General features: G+C 42.2%; 1 protein-coding gene across 1 annotated transcript; it reads left to right on the plus strand.

Moving 5' to 3' along the window:
• The first annotated feature begins 2,457 nt into the window (after positions 1–2,457).
• Positions 2,458–18,010, plus strand: LOC124267358 (serine/arginine repetitive matrix protein 2-like). The gene is given in 11 exon segments (XM_046702270.1): positions 2,458–2,683; positions 5,044–5,168; positions 6,078–6,316; positions 7,025–7,251; positions 7,253–8,045; positions 8,816–9,003; positions 9,180–9,345; positions 9,920–10,670; positions 12,915–13,067; positions 13,784–14,731; positions 15,850–18,010. Coding segments are annotated over 11 exon segments (5,148 nt in total). The 5' UTR covers positions 2,458–2,551; the 3' UTR covers positions 17,276–18,010.
• Positions 18,011–22,686: the final 4,676 nt, after the last annotated feature.

Below are 22,686 nucleotides of genomic sequence, written 5' to 3' on the forward strand. Positions count from 1 at the left end.
CATTATTCCAGTTATATCACGGCGTGTCAGATTAACGTAAGAGTAAAAATCGAAGGGTTGAAGGTTTGGAATGGTAACGGCAGTCCAAGGAACATAACCGGGCCACCCACCATGAAAGGTTTCTTTAATTCTCAGAGAAATTTTGTGTCTCTGTTTGCGACAAAGCCAACCTTTTTGTAAATAAATGCTATATTGCTAATACGAAATACATTTTTAAAAGTACATTCCGGCTTTAGAATCTATCTAACTTTTCAAAGTGAATTAATTGAACACGTCAATTACACTGACCACGTATCAGTAATGAAAGTGATTCATTTGCTTTAAGGCTAGAGTTAACCTCTTCTGTTCCGTGAATCCCGTGCAGGTCGTGGTCTATCAGTCAATACTGTGATTGATTACTAATGCTTTCTAATCGATGAGACTTCCGGAAAAGATGACGCACACCCACCTACCGCGACCTTGCCCTTGGCATTTGTGACTTCGATACCAGTCCCACTGGCGTAAGTGTATAAGCTTCAGAGAAAACATCCGCCGGGTTTAATTAGGACGTTTGAGAGTGCATACAGAGAGGAATTTTCCTATGTTCAGTATTTTTAAAGCATATGTACAATTTCAATTTGTACTTACGTTGTCTTGAAGTCTGAGTGAGTGAGTGAGTTTAGTTTTACGCCACACTCAGCACTATTCTTGTAGTCTGACAGATGGGCCTACTTAACAGACTTAGGCCCCTTAATTAGGTGTATTTGTTGTTGTTGTTGTTGTTGTTTAATGCCACACTCGTCACTTTCGAGCTATATCAGGGTAGCTAAGATACAATATGCAATATAAAATACAAAATATTTTATTTGCGTCTCACCATTTGTACACAGTAAAAAATAACAACAAGTATGTGAGAGATGATGTATAAACGCCACCCAGTGTGGGTTATGAGAGACGATAAAACAAAGTATACGTTAAATGATACAAACGAAGATATACTTCCCATCAAAAGTTTAGACTCACTTAAAACAATCACTATATGTTATGTGTATATATATATGGTTACATCGAAGATTGATTTCTCCACTAACTTAGGGGAACCAACTGCAGACCTTATGCAGATGAATTGCACGAGGATCATGCATCAAATTGCTGAAATGCATGTGCAAATATCGTGCATGTGAATAGCTGCGTTTTGGTGTAAGGTTTTGTTCAGAATTCGCCAATTTTCACTGATTTGTTTCATTTATTGAACTCATGACAATAATCTTTTCAACGTTGCAAATTTGTTTTACAATACATCAGTTCATGTGTCAACAGTGCCTTTAAACATTATGGAGTATTTTGCAAAATGTAGTTTAGAACAGTTGCCTGAAGTAAGTGGCTATATTTACACTAGTGAGTCTAAACTTTTGATGGGTAGTATATGTAAAGTAATGAGAAATACATATCCATGTAAACACATTCATTCCTTATTTACAAGCAAACAAAGCGTTCACTATGTATCAGCTATATCACGGGGATTTGTAATTATAGATTCTGGACCAGACAATCTGGTGATTGACACCATGAGCATCGATCTACACAACTGGGATACGATGACATTCATCAACCATGTCGGCGGGCTTGACAACGCCATCTCGTTAGTCGCCACTTATTGGCTGCTGAACGTCAATGGTTAGATTCAATGATGTGATGTTCTGATTGTGATCTTCAGGTCTCATTTTGACAGAGACACCAAAACGTTCGTTGGTTCTTGATTAACGACGCACTCAGCAATATTCCAGCTTTATGGCTACGGTCTGTAAATAGTCGAGTCTGGACCAGACAATCCAGTGATCAACATCATGAGCATCGATCTACAAAATGGGATACGATGACGTGTCAACCAAGTCAGGGGGCATGACAACGCCATATCCCATCATTCGCCTCTTTCGACGAGTGTGGGTTGCTGATTATCATTAGTTGTAATTAGTATGATGTTTCATTCTGTATTTTAATTGTCATCAACTGCGGATTGATCCGAGACTGTAGTTCGATCCCCATTAAAGAATCAAGACTTGCATGTTTTTGGCCAGTTGGCAGGCCCAGCAAGTTTGATTCAAGACTTTCAAAGACAACTTTGTTAGTTTGCTGTGTCAAATTTTATAGTGTATATTAACCTAACTACCAGTAGACATTTTTTACCACGTATCCAGAATTACATCTTGATCAAGACTTGAAAATTGTGTCTTGTGTATTAAGCTTTATTTTACACACTTAACGTTTTAGAATGTTTTAGTTTTTAAATTTATGTAAACAATTTTAAAGGGTATGTGTGACATAACCCCTTATTAGTTATGACTTCCGTGTTTAATCAGTGTCTCTTTCTGGTCGGGAATCATTTTATTATGTGGATGCATTTGAAATGGGAAACATACATGTGGTATTCATTAGTAAACGATAAAGTAGAGTTACCTCCCTTCGATTACAGCGAAAAATGGCGGACGAAGCTTCACACGCTTTGTGTGTTTACAAATATCAATTTTCCTAACCGTACGACAGACTCAAATCTGTTGTGTAATTGTCTAGGATGAGTGCAGCGACAGAACCTGATGCATCGGAAACACCGTCACCGGTCGTTCAGGAAATTGTCAGCAACATCAAATCGCAGGGCTTGTTTGATGAATTCAGAAAGCAATGTTTAGCAGACGTCGATACCAAAGTATGTTTTGTTGCGTTTTGTGTATTGTCACTGATGCCATAGAGTATGACATCTAAGTTCAACATTGCACTTGAGCTTATATTGCTATTCATGGTATTTGGTTCAGGCTGCCAAGTGTGCCTCCTGCTACGCAATCTTTGTGTCTTTGATCCTTAGGCTTAGTGTTAGGGATAGGTGTGCTAGAGTATGGGTAGTTTACATGACCGTAATCGGTTACTTGATCGGAATACTCCATGAAGCTAGATCCAGAGTCGGTAGTCTAAACTTCACTGTTGCCTCCTAAAATTGTGGACCGCCTCCGTGGTGTAGTGGTTAGAGCGTCCGCCCAGAGAGCGGAGGGTCGCGGGTTTGATCCCCGACCGCGTCATACCAAAAAGACGTTAAAATATGGTACTTGTTGGTCCCTGACTGGCGCTCGGCATTAATGGGTACAACAAGGACTGGTTGGCTCGGAGTCAGTATAATGTGTCTGAGTGGGGTATTCATGCTTCACTGCGGCATGGTATCTTAGTGGGCTAGCACTATAAAACCAGCTTAAGTCTGGGCTAGTACAAGCAGCCGCACATACACATACACATGCATGCACGTCGTCATATGAGTGAAATATTCTCAAGCACAACGTAAAACCCAATTTCACCTCACCTCACCTAAAGTCTTGGATCCCTCTTCCCAGAGACCATATATGGTGTCAGCTCCTCCTATCAACCACTCAGCATAATCGTATTAGGTACCACTTTCTGATTATCATAAACACTATGATCTATTAGGGTTAGGCACACTTTTACGATTCTTGGGTTTATTTGTGAGCTTTGGGTTAGCAATATGAGAAATACAAGAATTAAAATGTGGTCCAACAATGATCACAGATACTTCAAAACATCAACAAAAGTCATTTAAGAAGATACAGTCGATATATCGATATGATTATGTTTTTGAAATGCATTGACATACAAGAATGAAAATATATGACACTGCAATGATCAAAATCCCCTCCAAAACATCAAGAAATGATATGCATATGAAATAGAAACATTGGTGAATATCATAACGAGTGTGGCCAGGTGTGGTCAGGTGTGGTCTACATGGTTATGGTAAACATGGCGATTTGAATACAACAGGTAAAGGCCTTAATGTTTGATTTTGAATGAACCGTCTAAATTAGTTAAGTCAATGTAATCAAACTTATTAAAAGTTAATTCATTCAAACAAATGCATAACACAATTTATAAGATCAGTTCATTCATAGCTGCATGATCCAGTAGGTATGAGGCATTTTGCATTACAAATGGGCTTCATACAATTTTCATGTTCAAGCATAAGCACTTGTGTGGCTAATCTATTGGCATGATGTTTTGATCTGAGTGACCGCTTAGCATAATGTTTACACCTAGTTAAATGTATTAACATGATTACTCTGTCTACTAATCATGGTAGGGGCGAGTGGTCTCAAATAACATGTATCCTGTACATATAATGCAAAAAAGTAATGTTTGAACATTACTGAAAAATTGCATTGTGCCCCAGCATTGACAATGGTCATATCTCTCATATTAAAAGCAAACAAATATATTCTCAAGTACTATTAGTGATATGGTCTCTATTCATTAGAATCATAATGACTAAAACTCAATGTAGATAATGAGATTGCAATTGTCTCTCAAAAAGACCTGTAGCGATACACCATCTATTTGGTGCAAAACATACCATGTGATATACCTCTTTGTGACTCATGCGAGGTATATTTTGATTTTATATACAAAGTGCAAAATGTGTAGTTTCCTGCAATTGTGATGCAGGTTTTCGCCAGTGTGAGATTCAGTGAACTTTATTATCATTCACAAGATATGAAAACTAATTAAACTAGACAAGTTCTAGGAACATATTTTAACGCTCCACAACCATTACATTGTGACTCAGACGTGAGTTTGACCAAAATAGGACTAAGTTTTTATCAATAAATTGCAATCAGGAAAATAGTACATCATATTATATGACCTCAGGTTATCACTACAGATTTGCCAATCACAGACCTGAAATTTGATCACACACGTTTGATACCAGTTATTGTACATATATTGTAGATATATTGTACTACCGCAAAGTTACCTGTGAAGATCCTGGTTAGAATTGGTCTTCAGCAACCCATGCTTGTCGTAAGAGGCGAGTAACTGGATCGGGTGGTCAGGCCCGCTGACTTGGTTGACACATGTCATTGTGTCTCTATTGCATAGATCAATGCTCATGCTGTTGATCACTGGATTGTGTTTTCCTGACTCAATTATTTACAGATTGCTAGGTGCGGCGTTAAACAACAAAGAAAGTAAACATGTTCTCAAGAAATATTTGTTTTCATTTTTCAGCCTGCCTATACTAATCTCAAACAGAGAGTGGAAGCGTACGTTGGGAGGTTCCTGTCGACAACAATATGGAGTCCGAGCCTCAGCAAGAAGCAACTGAGGGAGAGTCTCAAGAAACAGATAGATCAGTGAGAGCTCTATGAAATCAAACCTAATTTGGCTATTATAATTTAATTTTTTTATCAAGTATTATTAATGATTTTATTGATATGGACTATATAGCTTGAAAGGTTGTTCAATTCCTATTAACAGTATAATTTGCCTTAATCCAAAAATGTCTTTCTGAATAACTACAGACAGGGTTACTTGAAGTTTTTCATTGCATGTTTTGGTCAAAGAGGAAAGTCAAATCTTATGTTGGTGGAAGCAGAGTTTACATCCTAACTTGTGTAAACATAGTCTAATCTACAGAAATTTCTAGGCAGAATTTCAAGTGACACAATTTATGTTGTGTTCTATATTTGTCACAATTTTGATCTGGTATTGTATGTTTGGCAATATTAGTTATCTTTCATGGGTATAGTTATCAGATAGTTGCCTCCCCTTATCAGGACACGACACTTTCAGAGGCAGTTTTCTAGTGGGCTTTTTGACTTGCACTGTGGAAATTCCAGAGTTCAAAAGGTCCTCAGTACCTCATCTTGTCACTGAAGTGCAAGAAAGTCTAGAGTGAGTGTCAGCTTGATTTGTCGAAGATCCAGGTTCTTTTCTGAATATGGGGCAGTGGGGTGGTCTAGTGGTTATAGCGTTTGCTCGTTACGCCGAAGACCCGGGTTCGATTTAATACATGGGTACAATATGTGAAGCCCATTTCTGGTGTCCCCCGACATGATATTGCTGGAATATTGCTAAAATCGGCATAAATATAAACTCACTCACTCAATCTTCTCTGAATGGAAGTAATGTGAGGATATTCTTTGTGTCTTCCACTAAAATATGGCTGGAATATTGCTGAACATGACTGGCTCACAGAATAATTACTCACCCACAAAGTTATGCATGCCTCACTCATTCTGTTCTCACAAACTATTCTTCAGATCTGGAATGTTGAACAATGGTGTGGAAAGAATCATCGAACAGGTGGTGAACCCCAAAATATTCCAGGTGATTAAACCTAAGATTGATGAGGCAGTATGTAAGCACCTTGGCATTGATCCAAAGGAATATCAAGAGAGACAACAGCGACGAAAATTGCAACAACAGCTCCAACATCAAGCAGCACAGCAACAGGCTCAACAGCAACAGCAACAGGTTGGATCATCGCCTGCCACACCAGGTAATAGTTAATGCTGTGAGGATTCCGGGGTAGATATTGTGAATGCTATTGTTATTACCATTAATTGTGACCGCCTCCGTGGTGTAGTGGTTAGAGCGTCCGCCCGGAGAGAGCGGAAGGCCGCAGGTTCGATCCCCGACTGGTCGGCTCGGAGTCAGTATAATGTGTCTGAGTGGTGTATTCATGCTTCACTGCGGCGTGGTATCTCAGTGGGCTAGCACTATAAAACCAGCTTAAGTCAGGGCTAGTACAAGCAGCTGCACATCCACATACACACGCATGCACGTCGTCATATGAGCGAAATATTCTCAAGTACGACATTAAACCCAATTTCACCTCACCTCACCTCACCTCACCATTAATTCTGAGCCAAGAATTCACTGGCCATTCTGAGTATGCAAGTAAATTTTGTCAGATAACTTTGGTGTAGCTGAATGTGAAGATCATCGTATACCAAATGCGTAGATTGATGGTCATGCCGTTGATCACTGGATTGTCTGGTCCAGACTCAATTGTTTGCAGACCGAGGCCATATAGCTGGTATATTGCTGAGTGCGGTGTTAAACAACAAACCAACCAACCATTATACTTCAGCTCATGATTTAAAAAACATGTCTTATGTTCAACTATATTATTTCTCCAGTTACCTCCCTTTGGTCTATTTCATTGCATTCTTTGTATTTTGGGTCTCATCTTTTCTTTCTGCAGGTTTCTCTTCTCCTGAGTATAATGTCATGATGGGAGGATTCACTCCGACCTACCCCCCAGATGGTGGCTGGAGTGGACAGACCCCCTTCTCCCCACCCAATGTCAACAACCCTCCCCCAGTGCCATTCTCCTCCTCCCCCTTCATGATGATGCACCAGCCCTTCCCATTCATGCCAGGGTGGCCTCCGGGAGTCAACATGTTCAACCAGCTACCCCCTTTAAATGTCCCACCCCCACCCCTCCCTGGTGCCACAGCACTCCCAGGGGGCAGCTAAAGCTGCACCTTTCATTCCCCCGCCCACAAACATCCCCCACCAACAACTACCCTTCCACCAACCAACATCCCTCCACCCACCCTCCCCCCTGCCTGATGTCTCTGTGCCCCCTCCTAACATGCTTCCAAACCGGGCAGCAAGACACCCCACCCCCAGGCACTGTAGACATGGCCCCATCACTCCAGGATATGCAACTCCAAACACCCCAGCTCCCCCAGGAACTCCTGGCCCCCCTGTTATTGCCACACCCCCTACCCCAGGGGCTGTCCCCACCGCCACGCCCCCAGTCGGGGCATTGAATCTCCTGGCTAATGTTAGCAGTTATGCTACAAAAGAATCCAAACCAGAGGTCAAACCAGCCGAGCCAATTAAAAAGGAGCCATTTACACCTCCACCCCCACCCACAGAACCCAAGATTAAAACTGAGGTGAAGAAGGAAGCTGTTGAGAAGGAAACGATCAACGTGGAACCAAGTTTGGAAGAAATCCCTCTACCGGATGTTCCAGCACCAAAAGATATTAAACTACCGGACACTGAGAAGAAGGAACCGGAAACCACGGAGACCAAACGGCCATACAAGTTTGCCTGGACTGTGAAGGATGAGGACGAGATGTCGGATGTAACTGTCAGTTCTATCCACACCAGCGACCTGTCGTCATTCGAGGATGAGATGCTGGAACTGTTGTCTGAGAGTGATGAAGAGTTGGAAGGAACGGAAGAACTCGAGACTGAGAAGGAAACGGAAGGTGAGGAGGATTCAGTTCAGATTCTTGTCTCACTTTTTAAGATTTTTCATTTCTTGTATCACAGAGAATTCAGTTGTGAATGCATTCTTGCTAAACACATTCAAAGGCCAGGGATTTCTCATGGTGGGTCTTTGAAATTGGACCGCCTCCGTGGTGTAGTGGTTAGAGTGTCCGCCCGAAGAGCGAAAGGTCGCGGGTTCGATCCCCTACCGCGTCATACCAAAAGACGTTAAAATATGGTACTTGTTGGTCCCTGCTTGGCGCTCGGCATTAATAGGTACAACAAGGACTGGTCGGCTCGGAGTCAGTATAATGTGTCTGAGTGGGGTATTCATGCTTCACTGCGGCATGGTATCTCAGTGGGCTAGCACTATAAAACCAGCTTAAGTCTGGGCTAGTACAAGCAGCCGCACATACACACGCATGCACGTCGTCATATGAGCGAAATATTCTCAAGCACGACATTAAACCCAATTTCACCTCACCTCACCTTTGAAATTGTGCACAGAAAAATGCCTTGAAAAATAGGTTTCTTTTGTGGCAGTGTGGTTGGATGAAAAGTGTTAAAAGAAGGTGCACCCATTCACACCTTTGTGTGGCTCTAATATTTTCTGTAAGGATCCATGAACTGTATTATATTGGGTTCCCTGGACCGTGTTTGTGTAAGTCAAAGTCCATACCTGAACGTATAAATAAGTGTAATGAAATAAGCAGATGACCTTGATAAAGACCTCCTGACTTAACAGAGGCTGACATTTATTCACTTGTAGCTGAGAGTGAGAAAGGAAGTCCGGAAAAGAAGCCCAGTCTGCCGAAACCCCCAGCAGTTCCTGAAGTCGTGACCAGTAGTGCTGACTCGACATCAACACCAGTCAAACCCCGCAAACTTCTGGCCTTGACCTACAACCTCAGCGACAGTGAAGATGATGAGACAAGGGAGGAGAGGAAAGCAAGAATTGTAAGTTGGCTTTTCCTTTGTGGATCAAGAGCTAAATTGTTTTTGTTATTTATATTCCCCATCGTTGCGATTTCAGTTTATTACAGTGTCCTGTGACACCCTGATTGTTCAAATGTTGCTGTTCTAAATTGACCTTACGTGACCTGGATGTGATTTGACCTGAACCTTGCTTCTAGGCCAAGGAGAAGGAGGAGCGTTATCTGAAGAGGTTGCAACGCCGTGCTGAGCTAGAGGCAAAACGGAAAGATCGAGAGGAAGAAAAAGCAAGATTGAAAGAAGAAAGGAGGAAGGCTAAAGAAGCTAAGGCTGAGTCATCAATTGAGGAAAAAACAGAAGAATCAGGTATGTATGTCACCTGACTATTACGGTTCTTGCTTTGTACCCATGCCTATTCGTAATATCTACAACTTAAGGGACCTTGGAGTTACCTTCTTGATTACAAACATCCATGACCCCTGGAGATCTGGGTTAGAATTAATCTCAGCAACCATTGCTTGTCTATCATTGATAGTGCCTGGCACTCGGCATTAATGGGTACAACAAGGACTGGTCGGCTCGGAGTCAGTATAATGTGTCTGAGTGGGGTATTCATGCTTCACTGCGGCATGGTATCTCAGTGGGCTAGCACTATAAAACCAGCTTAAGTCTGGGCTAGTACAATCAGCCGCACATACACATACACACGCATGCACATCGTCATATGAGCGAAATATTCTCAAGCACGACGTTAAACCCAATTTCACCTCACCTATCATTTAAGGAAGAAGGTCAAATGCAAATTCATGACAACTTGCACTTTAGTGGAAATTAAATCAAGTCCTTAATTCAAGCCCTGCATTACAAATTTAAGTACTGATTTTAATTTCAAATTACCACAGTTGTAGTGATCTAATGAACTTTTATGCTCAATTTTCAGTGAACAAAACAGAAGAAGAATTGAACACATCAATGACATCCATCACCTCAACGACATCTCAAGACGAAGAAGAAGCGAAAACGGAGAAGAAGGCTCAACCACGGAGAAGAACCAAGAAGCAGTTGAAGGAACAACTGATGCAGCAGAAGGTCATGGAGAAGAAACTAGCTCTCCGACGACAACGCAAACGCAACACACGGTACACCTCGGAGGAGTTCGAGACAATTTTCACAGAAAAGAAACAGCCTTTCAGTAGTCAGAGCTACACCGAAGAAATCGTAACTGACGTCATCGAGGAGACAATTGAGATTGACACATCCGAGTATGTTATTCCTGAGGAGATGGAAGTGAAGGCAGGCTCACCAGCAACTCCGACCCAAGATGAACAGTTTAATCTGGACAGCGTTAGCAATATTCCCTTACCAGAACAGCCTATCCCCATAGTAGAAATCCCCATAGCTAGCACTACCCTGACTGTGGGTCAGTCGGTGCACATCACGAGGTCCCGTAGCAGGTTGAGTGATGACAGTAAAAGTAATGACACGAGTGGCAGGGAAAGACCTGCTTCTCCATACAGTGATATATCTGATACATCGTCACGGACGGATTCGGAGAAGGCGGCTCCGAGAAGAAAAAGGAACATATCAGGGGAGAGCAGCCAGTCAGGACAGACACCCATGCGGCGGTCACAGAGGACAGTGAGTCCCAGTGATGATGTGCCAGTACGGAGAGGGAGAAAGGACTCAGGGAGGTTAGTATTAACCAGAATTTCATGAAGCCGTGGGGATTCTAGTTTAGAATTGGTTCCCAGCGCCTTTTGCTGACCAAATGAATCTGATTGTTATGCTTTGTGACTTGGTTGGTACCATGTCCTTGTCGGATCATTGCTCATTATATCGACGACTGGATTGTCATGTCATGACTGTTATCTGTTACTGGATTGTCATGTCATGACTGTTATCTGTTACTGGATTGTCATGTCATGACTGTTATCTGTTACTGGATTGTCATGTCTTCATGACTGTTATCTGTTACTGGATGGTCATGTCATGTCATGACTCCGCGATGTCTGTTATCTGTTACTGGATGGTCATGTCATGACTGTTATCTGTTACTGGATTGTCATGTCATGACTGTTATCTGTTACTGGATTTTCATGTTACTGGATTGTCATGTCATGACTTATCTCATTACTCTGTTATCTGTTACTGGATTGTCATGTCATGATCATGGTATTTGACACCAAGCAAATTACGACTAATGGGATCAGGTGGTCAGGCTTGCTGACTTGGTTGATGCAGATCATCATATGCATAAATCAAGGCTCATGATGTAAATCACTGGTTTGTCTGGTCCAGACTTGACTATTTACAGACTGTCATCTTATATTGCTGAGGGTAGCATAAAACAATAAACAAACAAAACAAAACTCACTGTGATAGTGTTTATGGTAAAGTTGATGTCTCACATAAAATATACTGAACATCATTGAAAACGCACCACTTATAAAAGTTCAGATTATTAAAAGCACGTGTAAGGAATTGATATTGTTTGAGTGGATAATAACAGATGGACGACTGACAAAAACAACAACACAGAAAAGACACTCATTCATTGAAATGTTCCACAGTCAGAAAGGATCAAACACACGTGAGGTCAAATCGAAAAGTCATTGACACATGCAGTTCAACGTCTCCTCATTGAGTCAATAGGCGTCCGAATAGAGTTCTTGAGGATGGCATTCCACTTCTGCCGTAGTGCAGCCTCAAGTTCCCGGATGTTTCGCATCTGTTGTCACCGCGAAAGACTTTGACCAATTTCGTGCCACAGGTGCTCCATGGGGGATACATCTGGTGACTGTGCTGGCCAATGAATAACCTGGATGTGTTGCTGGGCCAGATACTGCATGGAAAGTCTTGTTGTGTGTGCCCGTGCCTTGTCCTGTTGAAAAGTATGGACATCTTGGTGGTGATTGAAGACAGATACGATGTGATTCTGAAGAATCTGCTCACGGTAATAAAGGGCATTAACTCTCCCTTGACAGACATGAAGGCAGTCCTGTGATTGTAATTTATTCCACCCTAGACCATGACACTCCCACCACCCAAAGGTCTGTCTGAACCACACACTCATCAGCATAACGTTCACCACGTCTACGCCAAACACTTAATCAGCCGCCAGCATTACGTGAGATGAAGTTGAAAATACCCACCATGCCATTGTTGCCCTTTGTATCAGCTCATTACTGTGTCTGTCAGTCACAATCGGTCCAACTTAAGGATGTCGAGCATGGAGCCCAGTAGCGTATAGACAGCGTCGCATGGAGTCAGCGCTGATGACCCCCACGTCAACCTTGAACAAGTGCTGCAGTCCTGGCAGTCGGCAGTGTTCAATCACTGATCTGGACAAGGACAATATGGCGATCCTGATGGAGCGTCGTAACACGTTGTTGCCAAGGTCATGGAAGGTCACGGGTGCTGTCTGTCTACTGATGTCGTCTATGAAGCCTAACGATGGTGGAGTGGCCAAGTCCAAGTTGTCAAGCAATATCCCTGCTGCTGGTGCCAACCTGAATCATGCCTAGTGCACATTCTCTTTCGTGAGGTGTTAACCTCGGCATCTCTGTCCTCGTTACACAATCGTTAGTGAAGCAATGAGAATCGGTTCTCATACATCCGCTTTTAATGTCACAGTCAGTATGATTTCAGAATGAAATGAAATTCGCGCTTTTTTCATGGCGTGGCTGCATGTTGATGCATTTTGGAATTAAGAGTCATACTGTGGACAGGAATTTGTTTCTAAAGCATTTTTTCAACTGGACATGCCCTTCGACTTCATTTTAGTTATATTCATTGATCATTGTCATGCTGAAATCCATCTTGATGAAAATATGGACAATTTTAGACTGGTGCGTTTTCAATGATGTTCAGTATATATCAAGGATAAACCATTTATGAAACTTTACACAACATCTGATCCTGCATTCTTTCCACAGAGGCAAATCCCCAGATGCAGATGGCAAGAACAAATCTAGTCAGAGATACAGCACTGATGACCTTTACAAGCCCAGAATCAGTCACCGCAGACCTTTGACCCCACCTGTCGCCAAGGACTCTCTAGATACGCCAGTCAGGGGTCTACGTAGTGGGTAGGTGGACTTAGCTTGGTTGGCGCAGTATTGATTATACTTATTGTATTCTTGCCTCTTGGGTTCTCCGGTGCGGTGGAGTAGCCTTGTGGTGGAATCATTGCCTCATCACGCTGAGGGCGGTGGGGTAGCCTAGTGGTTAAAGCGTTGGCTCGTCACACCGAAGACCCAGGTTCGAATCCCCACATGGGTACAATGTGTGAAGCCCATTTCTGGTGTCCCCCGCCGTGATGTTGCTGGAATATTGCTAAAAGCGGCGTAAAACCAAACTCACAGTCAGTCAGTCAGTCAGTCATCATGCTGAAGGCCTGTGTTCAATTCCCCACATGGGTACAAAGTGTGTAGCCCATTTCTTGTGTCTCCAGCTGTGATACTGAATGTTGTTCACATGAAAACTAGATCACACCTAAGAAGATCACAGCAATATTTGTGCACACTATTCTTAAGAAAGACATAGAACTCCCTCTTTCTCACATTTTCATCCAAGTAGTTACTAGTGAGTAAGCCTTCTCAATCTCAGGAAGCAAAATTATTAGAATTTTGTTTTGCTCTTTTGTTATGTAGCTTTTGAGAGCAGGCAAAGCTTTTAGTGTTCAGCTATGAAAATGTGCATTGTTTTCATTGTCCAATAAATAATTTAATGAACAACAATAATTACAATGCTATTGCAAATGTCCCCATTAATCACTTATATATGCTGATTTTTGTCATTTCAGTCGACAAAGGAGCTCGCCTGGTGTTACAGAAGCAGTGAAAAAGGTCGACCCTCCCGTTTCAAAGTCAACAGCAGATGAAGCAGAGAGGGGTACACGAGACACCGAGTCCCCAGCTGTTGAAATAGTCAAAGTTGAGATGCCCCAGGAAACAAAGGCAAGTTCAAGGTCAAGTAAACCTGGCCGACGAAGAAGAAGAAGGAGAAGGAGTGAGTCGGACTCAGATTCAGACTCGGAGCGGTCAAGACGGAGGAAGAAGCACAGCTCTGATTCCTCCAGCAGATCAGGCAGCTCAGACAGCAGACGCCATCGCAGATGCAGACGCAGACGAGACAGCTCCAAGAGCAGCCGGTCTGGTAGTTCAAGTGAAGAGGAGGAAACTGATGAATTTGGGAGAATTATCAGACGGGGAGGTCGGAAGAAGTCTCGCACTCGAAGCAGAAGTAGAAGTAGAAGCAGTTCCAGCACTTCTCATAGATCACGGTCAAGGTCGGTATCAAAATCTAGATCTAGATCTAGATCAAGGTCAATATCAAGATCAAGATCAAGGTCAGTTTCAAGGTCAAGGTCTGTTTCTCCTAAAGACAGAAAGAGACGCAGAAGCCAGTCCAAAGAGAGAGCAGGAGCTCTTCAGTCATGTTCAGACATCAGCTCGGAATCTGATTTTGGTGAGATAGTAGAGGAAGAGGATAAACGTCCATGTGCAAAGACTCCAATCGACCGAGTTGACTTTGGTGAAGCAGAGAAGAGGCTGCGGAGGGCTAGACTTGCTGATGTGGACTTTGGTGAAGCTGAGAGAAGGACTAGGCAGATGGACATGAGACCTATGGACATGAGGCCTATGGACATGAGACCTATGGACATGAGACCTATGGACATGAGACCTATGGACAACAGGTTGAGGAAAGGACACATGTTCTTTGGAGAAGCAGAGAGACGTTCAAGACAGTTGTAAGTTTTGTGTTTTTGAGATATTCATTTGGCTTCATGACTAGGTGCCTTAACTTGGTATCTAACCACAGAAAAATCACATTAAAATCCAATAATAGTTCTAACTACTTTTTAACCCGTGAAGATCCGGGGTAGAATAGGTCTTCAGCAACCCATTCTTGTCATAAAAGGCGACTGCTTGTCGTAAAAGGCGACTAATGGGATCGGGTGGTCAGGCTCGCTGACATGGTTGACACATGTCATCGGTTCCCAATTACGCAGATCGATGCTCATGCTGTTGATCACTGGATTGTCTGGTCCAGACTCGATTATTAACAGACCGCCGCCATATAGCTGGAATATTGCTGAGTGCGGCGTAAAACTCAACTCACTCACTCACTCTAACTACTTTTGAACAAAAAGTGATGGTTCCTCACAGTATCAATTGATATATTTTTGGGTCTAGACATTTTTATACAGCATCTAATATTACTGACAGCAGCATTAAACAATAGCAGTAATTGGAGTTAGGGACCCTTCATAATTATGGCTAGGGGGTGTGATGATGATTTTTATGGAGAAGCATGTACAATGTGAATGACCCCCCTAAAATTTATGTACAAAGTAATTTATGTACAAAGTAAGTGACTCCCCTGTATGTCACGTACAAAATGAATTTGAAGTTGTTAGTCAAGTTTCCAATTGTTTAATGTGTATTGATATGCAGCAATTCAGTTCAAGAGTTAGATTTGAGACTTGTAAAAATGTCCTTTGAAAAGCAAGAGGCCCAGATCTGTTAATTTCCTCATACGTTTAACACTGGTATATCATCTTTATGCATGCTACAGATTTGTTAGAATAAGAATGTGACATTATTTGGTATTTGGGCGGTTGGGGTAGCCTAGTGGTTAAAGCGTTCGCTCGTCATGCCGAAGGCCCGGGGTTTGATTCCCCACATGGGTACAATGTTTGAAGCCCATTTCTGGTGTTCCCCACTGTGATATTGCTGGAATATTTCTAAAAGTGGCATAAAACTGAACTCACTCATTAGTTGGTATGAGAATTGTTTTAATCGTCTTTAATTACTTTGATGTTTATGATTTAACACCTGATGCATTCTCTATGTGTCTCCTTTCCAGGGCCATAGCCAAAAACTCCCCTCAGTACTTCCGTGAGTGGCAGTCTCACCGATCTCCTCGAGGTGCCATGGAGAGCAGGTCTCCTCCACGCTCACGTTCCCCACTAGGCTCCTACAGCAGTGGATCAGAGGGCTTCGGAAGACCTGGGGCATCTCCAGGACGTGGGTGGGATGATATGGGCCGTCCAGCACAGTTCAGGGAAGGATCTGCATCTCCTCTGAAGCGACCTGGGTCTCCAGATATGAGAATGAGAGGCTCTCCTATGCGTCATCTTCCATCGCCCCCTTCACCAGATATGAGACATGCATCACCAATGATGATAAGGAGAGGTTCTAGTCCTGAAATGAGGCGGCCTCCATCTCCTCTTGAGCCTCGTATGACACGTGGTAGAAGACCCATATCTCCTGACGACCTGATGGAGCAGCCACCATCGCCGCCAGATATATACAGATCACCTTCACCAGAATCGCCGCCAGGTATTCGAAGACAGTCTCGACGCCCTGCATCCCCACCTGATCATCGACGTCCCCCTTCACCACATATGCAGCCCAGACGACGTCCTCCATCACCTCCTGATCTTAGACACTCACCTGGCAGGCGACCCCAATCACCACCATCCCCTGATGTTCGACGCCAGCAATCATCACCTGGCCGCCGGCCACCATCTCCTCCTTTGCCTGGTAGAAGACCACCATCTCCGCCAATGCCTGGCAGACGACCGGGGTCACCTTCAGATGTCAGACGTCCTCCATCATCACCACCAAGGAGGCCTCCATCACCCGAAACGCCTCCAGATCTACGTCACCAACCTCCATCACCGGGGAGACGTCCGCCTTCACCTCTGGAGGAATCACCTCCAGATCTCCACGGACCTCCATCACCACCAGAGATGAGACGCACTCGACTGTCCAGTTCTGAGTATACTGGACCACGAACAAGAAGACATGCTCCCTCGCCCACAGAAATGATCACCCGGGGACGCCATACAAGAAGCCCACTTCAACCTCCTGAACCAATGGGCCGAGGACGAAGGGGAGCAAGTCCTCCTGTTCCTGGTGCAGGAGTAGGACGACCTCGGAGAGTGAGAAGTCCTTCACCTCCAGAGGGCATAGGTCGTGGTCATCGTGCGAAGAGATCGCCTAGTCCCCCACCTATTATGGAAGGTATTGGGCGTGGGAGACGAGGCAGAAGTCCCCCAACTCTGTCCCCAGGGCCACCCTCCCCTCCGCTCACGAGGATGGAAAGAAGGGGTCAGAGGCCGCCATCTCCACCGTCACCAATTGTAAGGGAAACGAGACGACAGCGAAATGCATCACCACCTCCACAACCTACTCAAAGAGAAACAAGATCCATGGCTGCACCTCCAGTTAGAGAAACACGAAGTCGACGAGAAAAGAGCCCACCAGCCAAGAGAGCAAGAAGATGAAACCCAAAAAATAGTTGTACAGAAATTGAGGGTTGGATTATATGAGCAGTTCTCCGTGTTATGTTGAGCAGTAGATGCAGTAGCTGCCAAAAACTAAACAAAATCAGGCTGTGCTGTGGGTGCAGTAAGATAGCAACTACGTATATACTGTACATTGTACGTCTGAATTAGCCTGTATATGTAAGCGAATGGAGTTTATTGTTTGTGTTTCATGAAAATATATTGGTTATAACATTTTTTACAATGATGTAATAGTACCATTTTCCACACATTGCTTTGCCAAATTTGATCATTCAGTATATAATTATGTTAGGCTGATGATGTACAACTTAAGTCCAACTAATATGGCAGTCTAAGTAAACTTAGTCTCAGTACTATTCGTTACACTCCTCTACTCAGTATTATTCGTTACCCTACTATACTCAAAATTGCAAAATTGCATGTTCCGGCCACAAGACCAAAGAGAGTATCATTCAGCATTCCAAGGAGTACCCACATCTTACCCAGTCTGTGCGGAATTTTGAAGACATTTGCAATCTGAAACAGAGGAAGGGATTTCATCACTTGCCAAACTATGGTGCCGATGTACACAAGGTACTGAGTGAACTGAGACAATTAGATGTGCTCACAACGAAACCTGAGCATTCACTCCACTGCAAGGATCTGTCTAGTGACAGGAATCCATTTGCAAACAGTGAATCAAATCTGTCTACCATGATACATCGTCACAAACCAATAGTCCCCTTTGCACGTCTCCACAACAAGCATATTTGATTGTGAAACAAGCTGTGATATTAATTCACCGGGGATATGTGATGTGTGCTCACTTTTGACTTGTTATTCAAGTTCACTGATGTCCAAAGCATTACATTCAACATCATAATAGTGTTGAACACTCTGATAAGTGCCAGAATATTATAAGGCAATATTAACTGCATGTCCAAATGTTTATTGCAATAGAAAGTTTAAAAGCTAGATTGTAATTTCCAACAGGTGTGTATGTATCTTTAGAGTAACTGTTAATCACAATCACCATCTCGATATTCTCAAATTTAAACTAGTAACTCTTCAGTTTAGATTTAGTTATTATTTCTAAAAATATGTTATAGAATAAAGAGAGGTAAATCATGTGGATGGTAATATTTTAATATCCTTGATCATACATCCTGACATTTACATTGACAATAATCCTGTGTAAATGGGAGTTAAGATCATCTATGTGCTAAGACCGTTTTGAGTCTGTGTTACAGCATGGGAGTTAAGATCGTCTTTGTGCTAAGACCGTTTTGAGGCTGTGTTACAGCATGGGAGTTAAGATCATCTTTGTGCTAAGACCGTTTTGAGGCTGTGTTACAGCATGGGAGTTAAGATCATCTTTGTGCTAAGACCGTTTTGAGGCTGTGTTACAGCATGGGAGTTAAGATCATCTTTGTGCTAAGACCGTTTTGAGGCTGTGTTACAGCATGGGAGTTAAGATCATCTTTGTGCTAAGACCGTTTTGAGGCTGTGTCTGATTGGTGAAATACGTTCGGCCGTCTCGCGTTTGATTGGGCGGTCATAGGTCGCTCAAAGGTCACCTGACGCGACCTTCCATAAGGTTTTGTTAGACCTTAGTATAGTAGGGTAACGAATAATACTGAGGCTAAGTTTACTTAGACTGACTAATATGGCAAAAATATAGCGATATAATTTTATATTGTGATAGAAAATGGCCTGGGTTCCAATTCCAGACATTGGTAACAGTGTGAAGCCTGTGCCATGATGTTGCAAGATTATGGCTTCAAAAGTGTTGTAAATATATGTCGAATGTTGTACATCTTTACCATTGCCAATGGACACAGCGATCCTAGAGCTAAGACCGTCTCAAGTCAATGTTACTGACTGACTGACTGAGTTTGGTTTTACGCCGCTTTCAGCAATATTCCAGCAACATCACGGCAGGGGACGCCAGAAATGGGCTTCACACATTGTGCTCATGTGGGGATTCGAACCCGGGTCTTCGGCGTGACGAGCCAACGCTTTAACCATTAGGCTACCCCACCGCCCCTCATTTAAATATTAACTCACGCCCCTCAAGTCAATGTTAAAGTATGGGGGTAATGATCACATTTGCAAGGGGAAAGTTTGTTTGCAATAGCCTGTGTTCAAAGTTAACTATCATGAATCAGTTCCATGTGACAGTAAATGGACAATCAAGTTAGCGAAATGCCATAGAATACAGTAAACTATGGTTATAACGAACTCAAAGGGACCACTAATTTTAGTTCATTATTTGGGGTAGTGGGGTAGCCTAGTGGTTAAAGCGTTCGCTCATCATGTCGAAGACCCTGGTTCGATTCCCCACAAGGGTACAATGTGTGAAGCCCATTTCTGATGTCCCCAAACGTGATATTGCTGGAATATTGCTAAAAGCGGTATAAAACTAAACTCACTCACTCACTAGTTCATTATTACCATAGTTCGTTACATGCATTTCAACTAAAATATACAGCAAGAGGCAAGGGCCAAAAAACCTGTTCATTTTATCCATCAGTTAATTATAAGCCTGTTCATTGAAAACTTAGTTTACAGTAGTACCATTTTTGTATTCTGTAGGGCAGTAATGATTCATATTAACATCCTCATTGTAATTGTTTCTGCCCCCAAACCACGAGATGTTATAGCAATACACGTCTTTGAATAATGAAATGTGGAATATTCTGGTTTCTGATTTGTGAAGAGTTCTCTCCCATTGTTAGTTGCTCTGAAGAACTAATTGTTTGGGTCTGGTCTGGTCTGTAGTAATTCTAATAATTATAAATGTCGTGTTTTTGTGTAGTATAATCATGTTTCCTATCTTAGCCTTATTTCTGAACCATATATCTCTCTGCAACAAAGTTTCTATCCTTTAAGCCACCCTTTGGTTACAGTGTACAAATGTAAAGATTGTGATCAGAATTAGTGGTGATCCGATTAATTGAAATAATCGAAGATTGGTCGCAGTGACCAAACGACCAAGCAATCGATCATGTTTTCTCATAATCGAACACAAACAATTCTGGAACACTTGTTTTCATCAACAATATTTTTCACAAGGTTGGTTTTGTCTGTTACATTTCATAAGCACTATAAGCTCGTTCCAAGCCATGATTGAATTTATCTTAAAGACACCAAGAAATTTCTGTTCCTAACATACTAGTCATATCCTTTAAAGATGTGAAATTTTGCCCAAACCCCCAAAATAACTACGTGTTTTTCCTTATTTATTTGTGCATTAACAAATTTCATAAATGACTCTAACCAATTATTTTCGATGATTGATCGGTGGTAATGAACCAATCATCAATTATGAGATTTTAACCAATTCCCAACACTAATCAGAATCAGCCTTCAGCAGTTGGTGCCATTGTAAGAGGTGACTAACAAGATAGGATCATCTTGCTCATCTGTCTGCCCACTTGGTTGATGTAAGTTATATCCCAGATGTGAAGGCTCATTATGTCAATCACTGGAGTGTCTGGTCCAGACTTGATTATTTATACATTGCCATCTAAATATGGAATATTGCTAATCAAACCAGTTGTGTAGAAGTTTATCAACACTTTTTGCAGTGCTATCTGGATTACACATTTAAATTCACACACATTTAATGAAATGTCGAAAATAAGTTCATGTTTATTGTTTTGCATGACTTGTCTTTGATATGTATTGTAAATATTGCTGTAAATATTAAGATTATAATGTCAGAATCTATGTGCATTTTGTTCTTTGTCTGAAAGGTGATTCACAAGTAGAATTTGTTACAATGCTCCTATCCCACAGACCCTATGGTATGGTGCAAAGAGTGTCTGCCAGGAGTGGAAGGTCAGTGGTTCAAGCCCCAGCCATGTCATAGCAAAAGACGTTAAAAGATGGTACTTGTTGTTAGCCTGCCTGATGCTCGGCCTCAAGGGCATAAACGAGCAATGGTCGGCATGAAAACAAGGAAGGTGTAACTCAAGTGTACATCATCCATAGATGCTGATTCAAGGTGGAAATATATTTCTGGTATTGTGGAGTCTGTGGAGTTCAGTTAATACTTCCATTTCTCTTCTTCAATGTTGTTACATATGGACAGTCATTTAAAGTTTGGATCTAATACAGAGTGTTTTAAAGATTACTTAGAAATTGGTCTAAATGACTGGGAGCTTGCTACAGCCAAACATAAACTACACTTACAACAAACACAAAGGGACCAATAATTATTATCTTACCTCGCATGTCGTTTTTTGATTGGCTGAGCCAATCAATGTACCCTGCTTACATTTTCTATGTTACCTGCTGGAAATGCAGAACTCATTATGACCCGTGCTTCAAACAGTTCACTGGTTCCTCGGGGCGCGGATGTGTTGATGTACCCTCTATGTTTGTTTATGTTCCCCCTTCGGGCTCAGTGAACATAAACAGAGGGTACATCACCCCTTACCTTACCTCACACATAAATGTCGCTTTCTGATTGGCTGAGCGCTCTTCTATTATTTTCAATGTACCCCGCTTACAAGCATTTGGTACATCGTGGTAGTAGTTCTTTATCTCGAATAACATTGAATCACATATGATGTATTAAGGTGTTCGGTAAGATAAATACGTTGTTCACTGGTCCTTTGGGGCCCATGGGTTGATGTACCCGAAGGGCTCAGGGAACATAAACAAACATCGAGGGTACATCAACCCATGTCCCCCTCGGGACCAGTGAACAACTTATAGTGTTCATTATTACTGTATTATTACCAACAGCTTGCTGTATCCATCATTTTGTTATAAGCACAATTGTTATACCAATGTAGGTCAACAGCAGACTATAAAATCCTTGTCTGACAAGTTTACTTCTTACCCTCAGGTAAGATCTAAGAAAAAGCAGAACAAACATCAAAGAAATCCTTCATGGACATTTATTCTGACATTCTTGTATACATACACACACATTCACTTCTGTAAGTATATAATATCAAGAATCCACCCCATCAGACATCCCACTCACAACCCTACCTCAGCTCTACTACCCAGTCCCCTGAAAACACACACCCATGTCCCCCTCAATCCACCCCATGACCCCTAATCCCACCCCTTAAATTTCTCTCTTCAGTCTTACCCATATAACCACAATATGGACGACAAAGCATGAACTAAACACTGTATATCGCCAAAAGCTTTTACAATGTACAGGTTTGGCTCTAATGAGATACTATACAAATACAGTGTTTCAACCAGTGGATTGTTGGATTATATACACTATGGTTGAAACCTTGACGCGTATACTATGGGAGACATGTTTGATGTTTTGTAATGAAAATGTTGACAATACTGATGGACATAAGGTCATAGGCCAGACTCTTTTTTTTAAAACTTCTTAAATGAATCTGCAGACTCCAAAACTATAATCTGAAATGTAA

Source organism: Haliotis rubra, unplaced genomic scaffold (assembly GCF_003918875.1).
Source record: "Haliotis rubra isolate DU_JTF1 unplaced genomic scaffold, ASM391887v1 Scf1306, whole genome shotgun sequence".
NCBI classification, from domain to species: Eukaryota; Metazoa; Mollusca; class Gastropoda; order Lepetellida; family Haliotidae; genus Haliotis; species Haliotis rubra.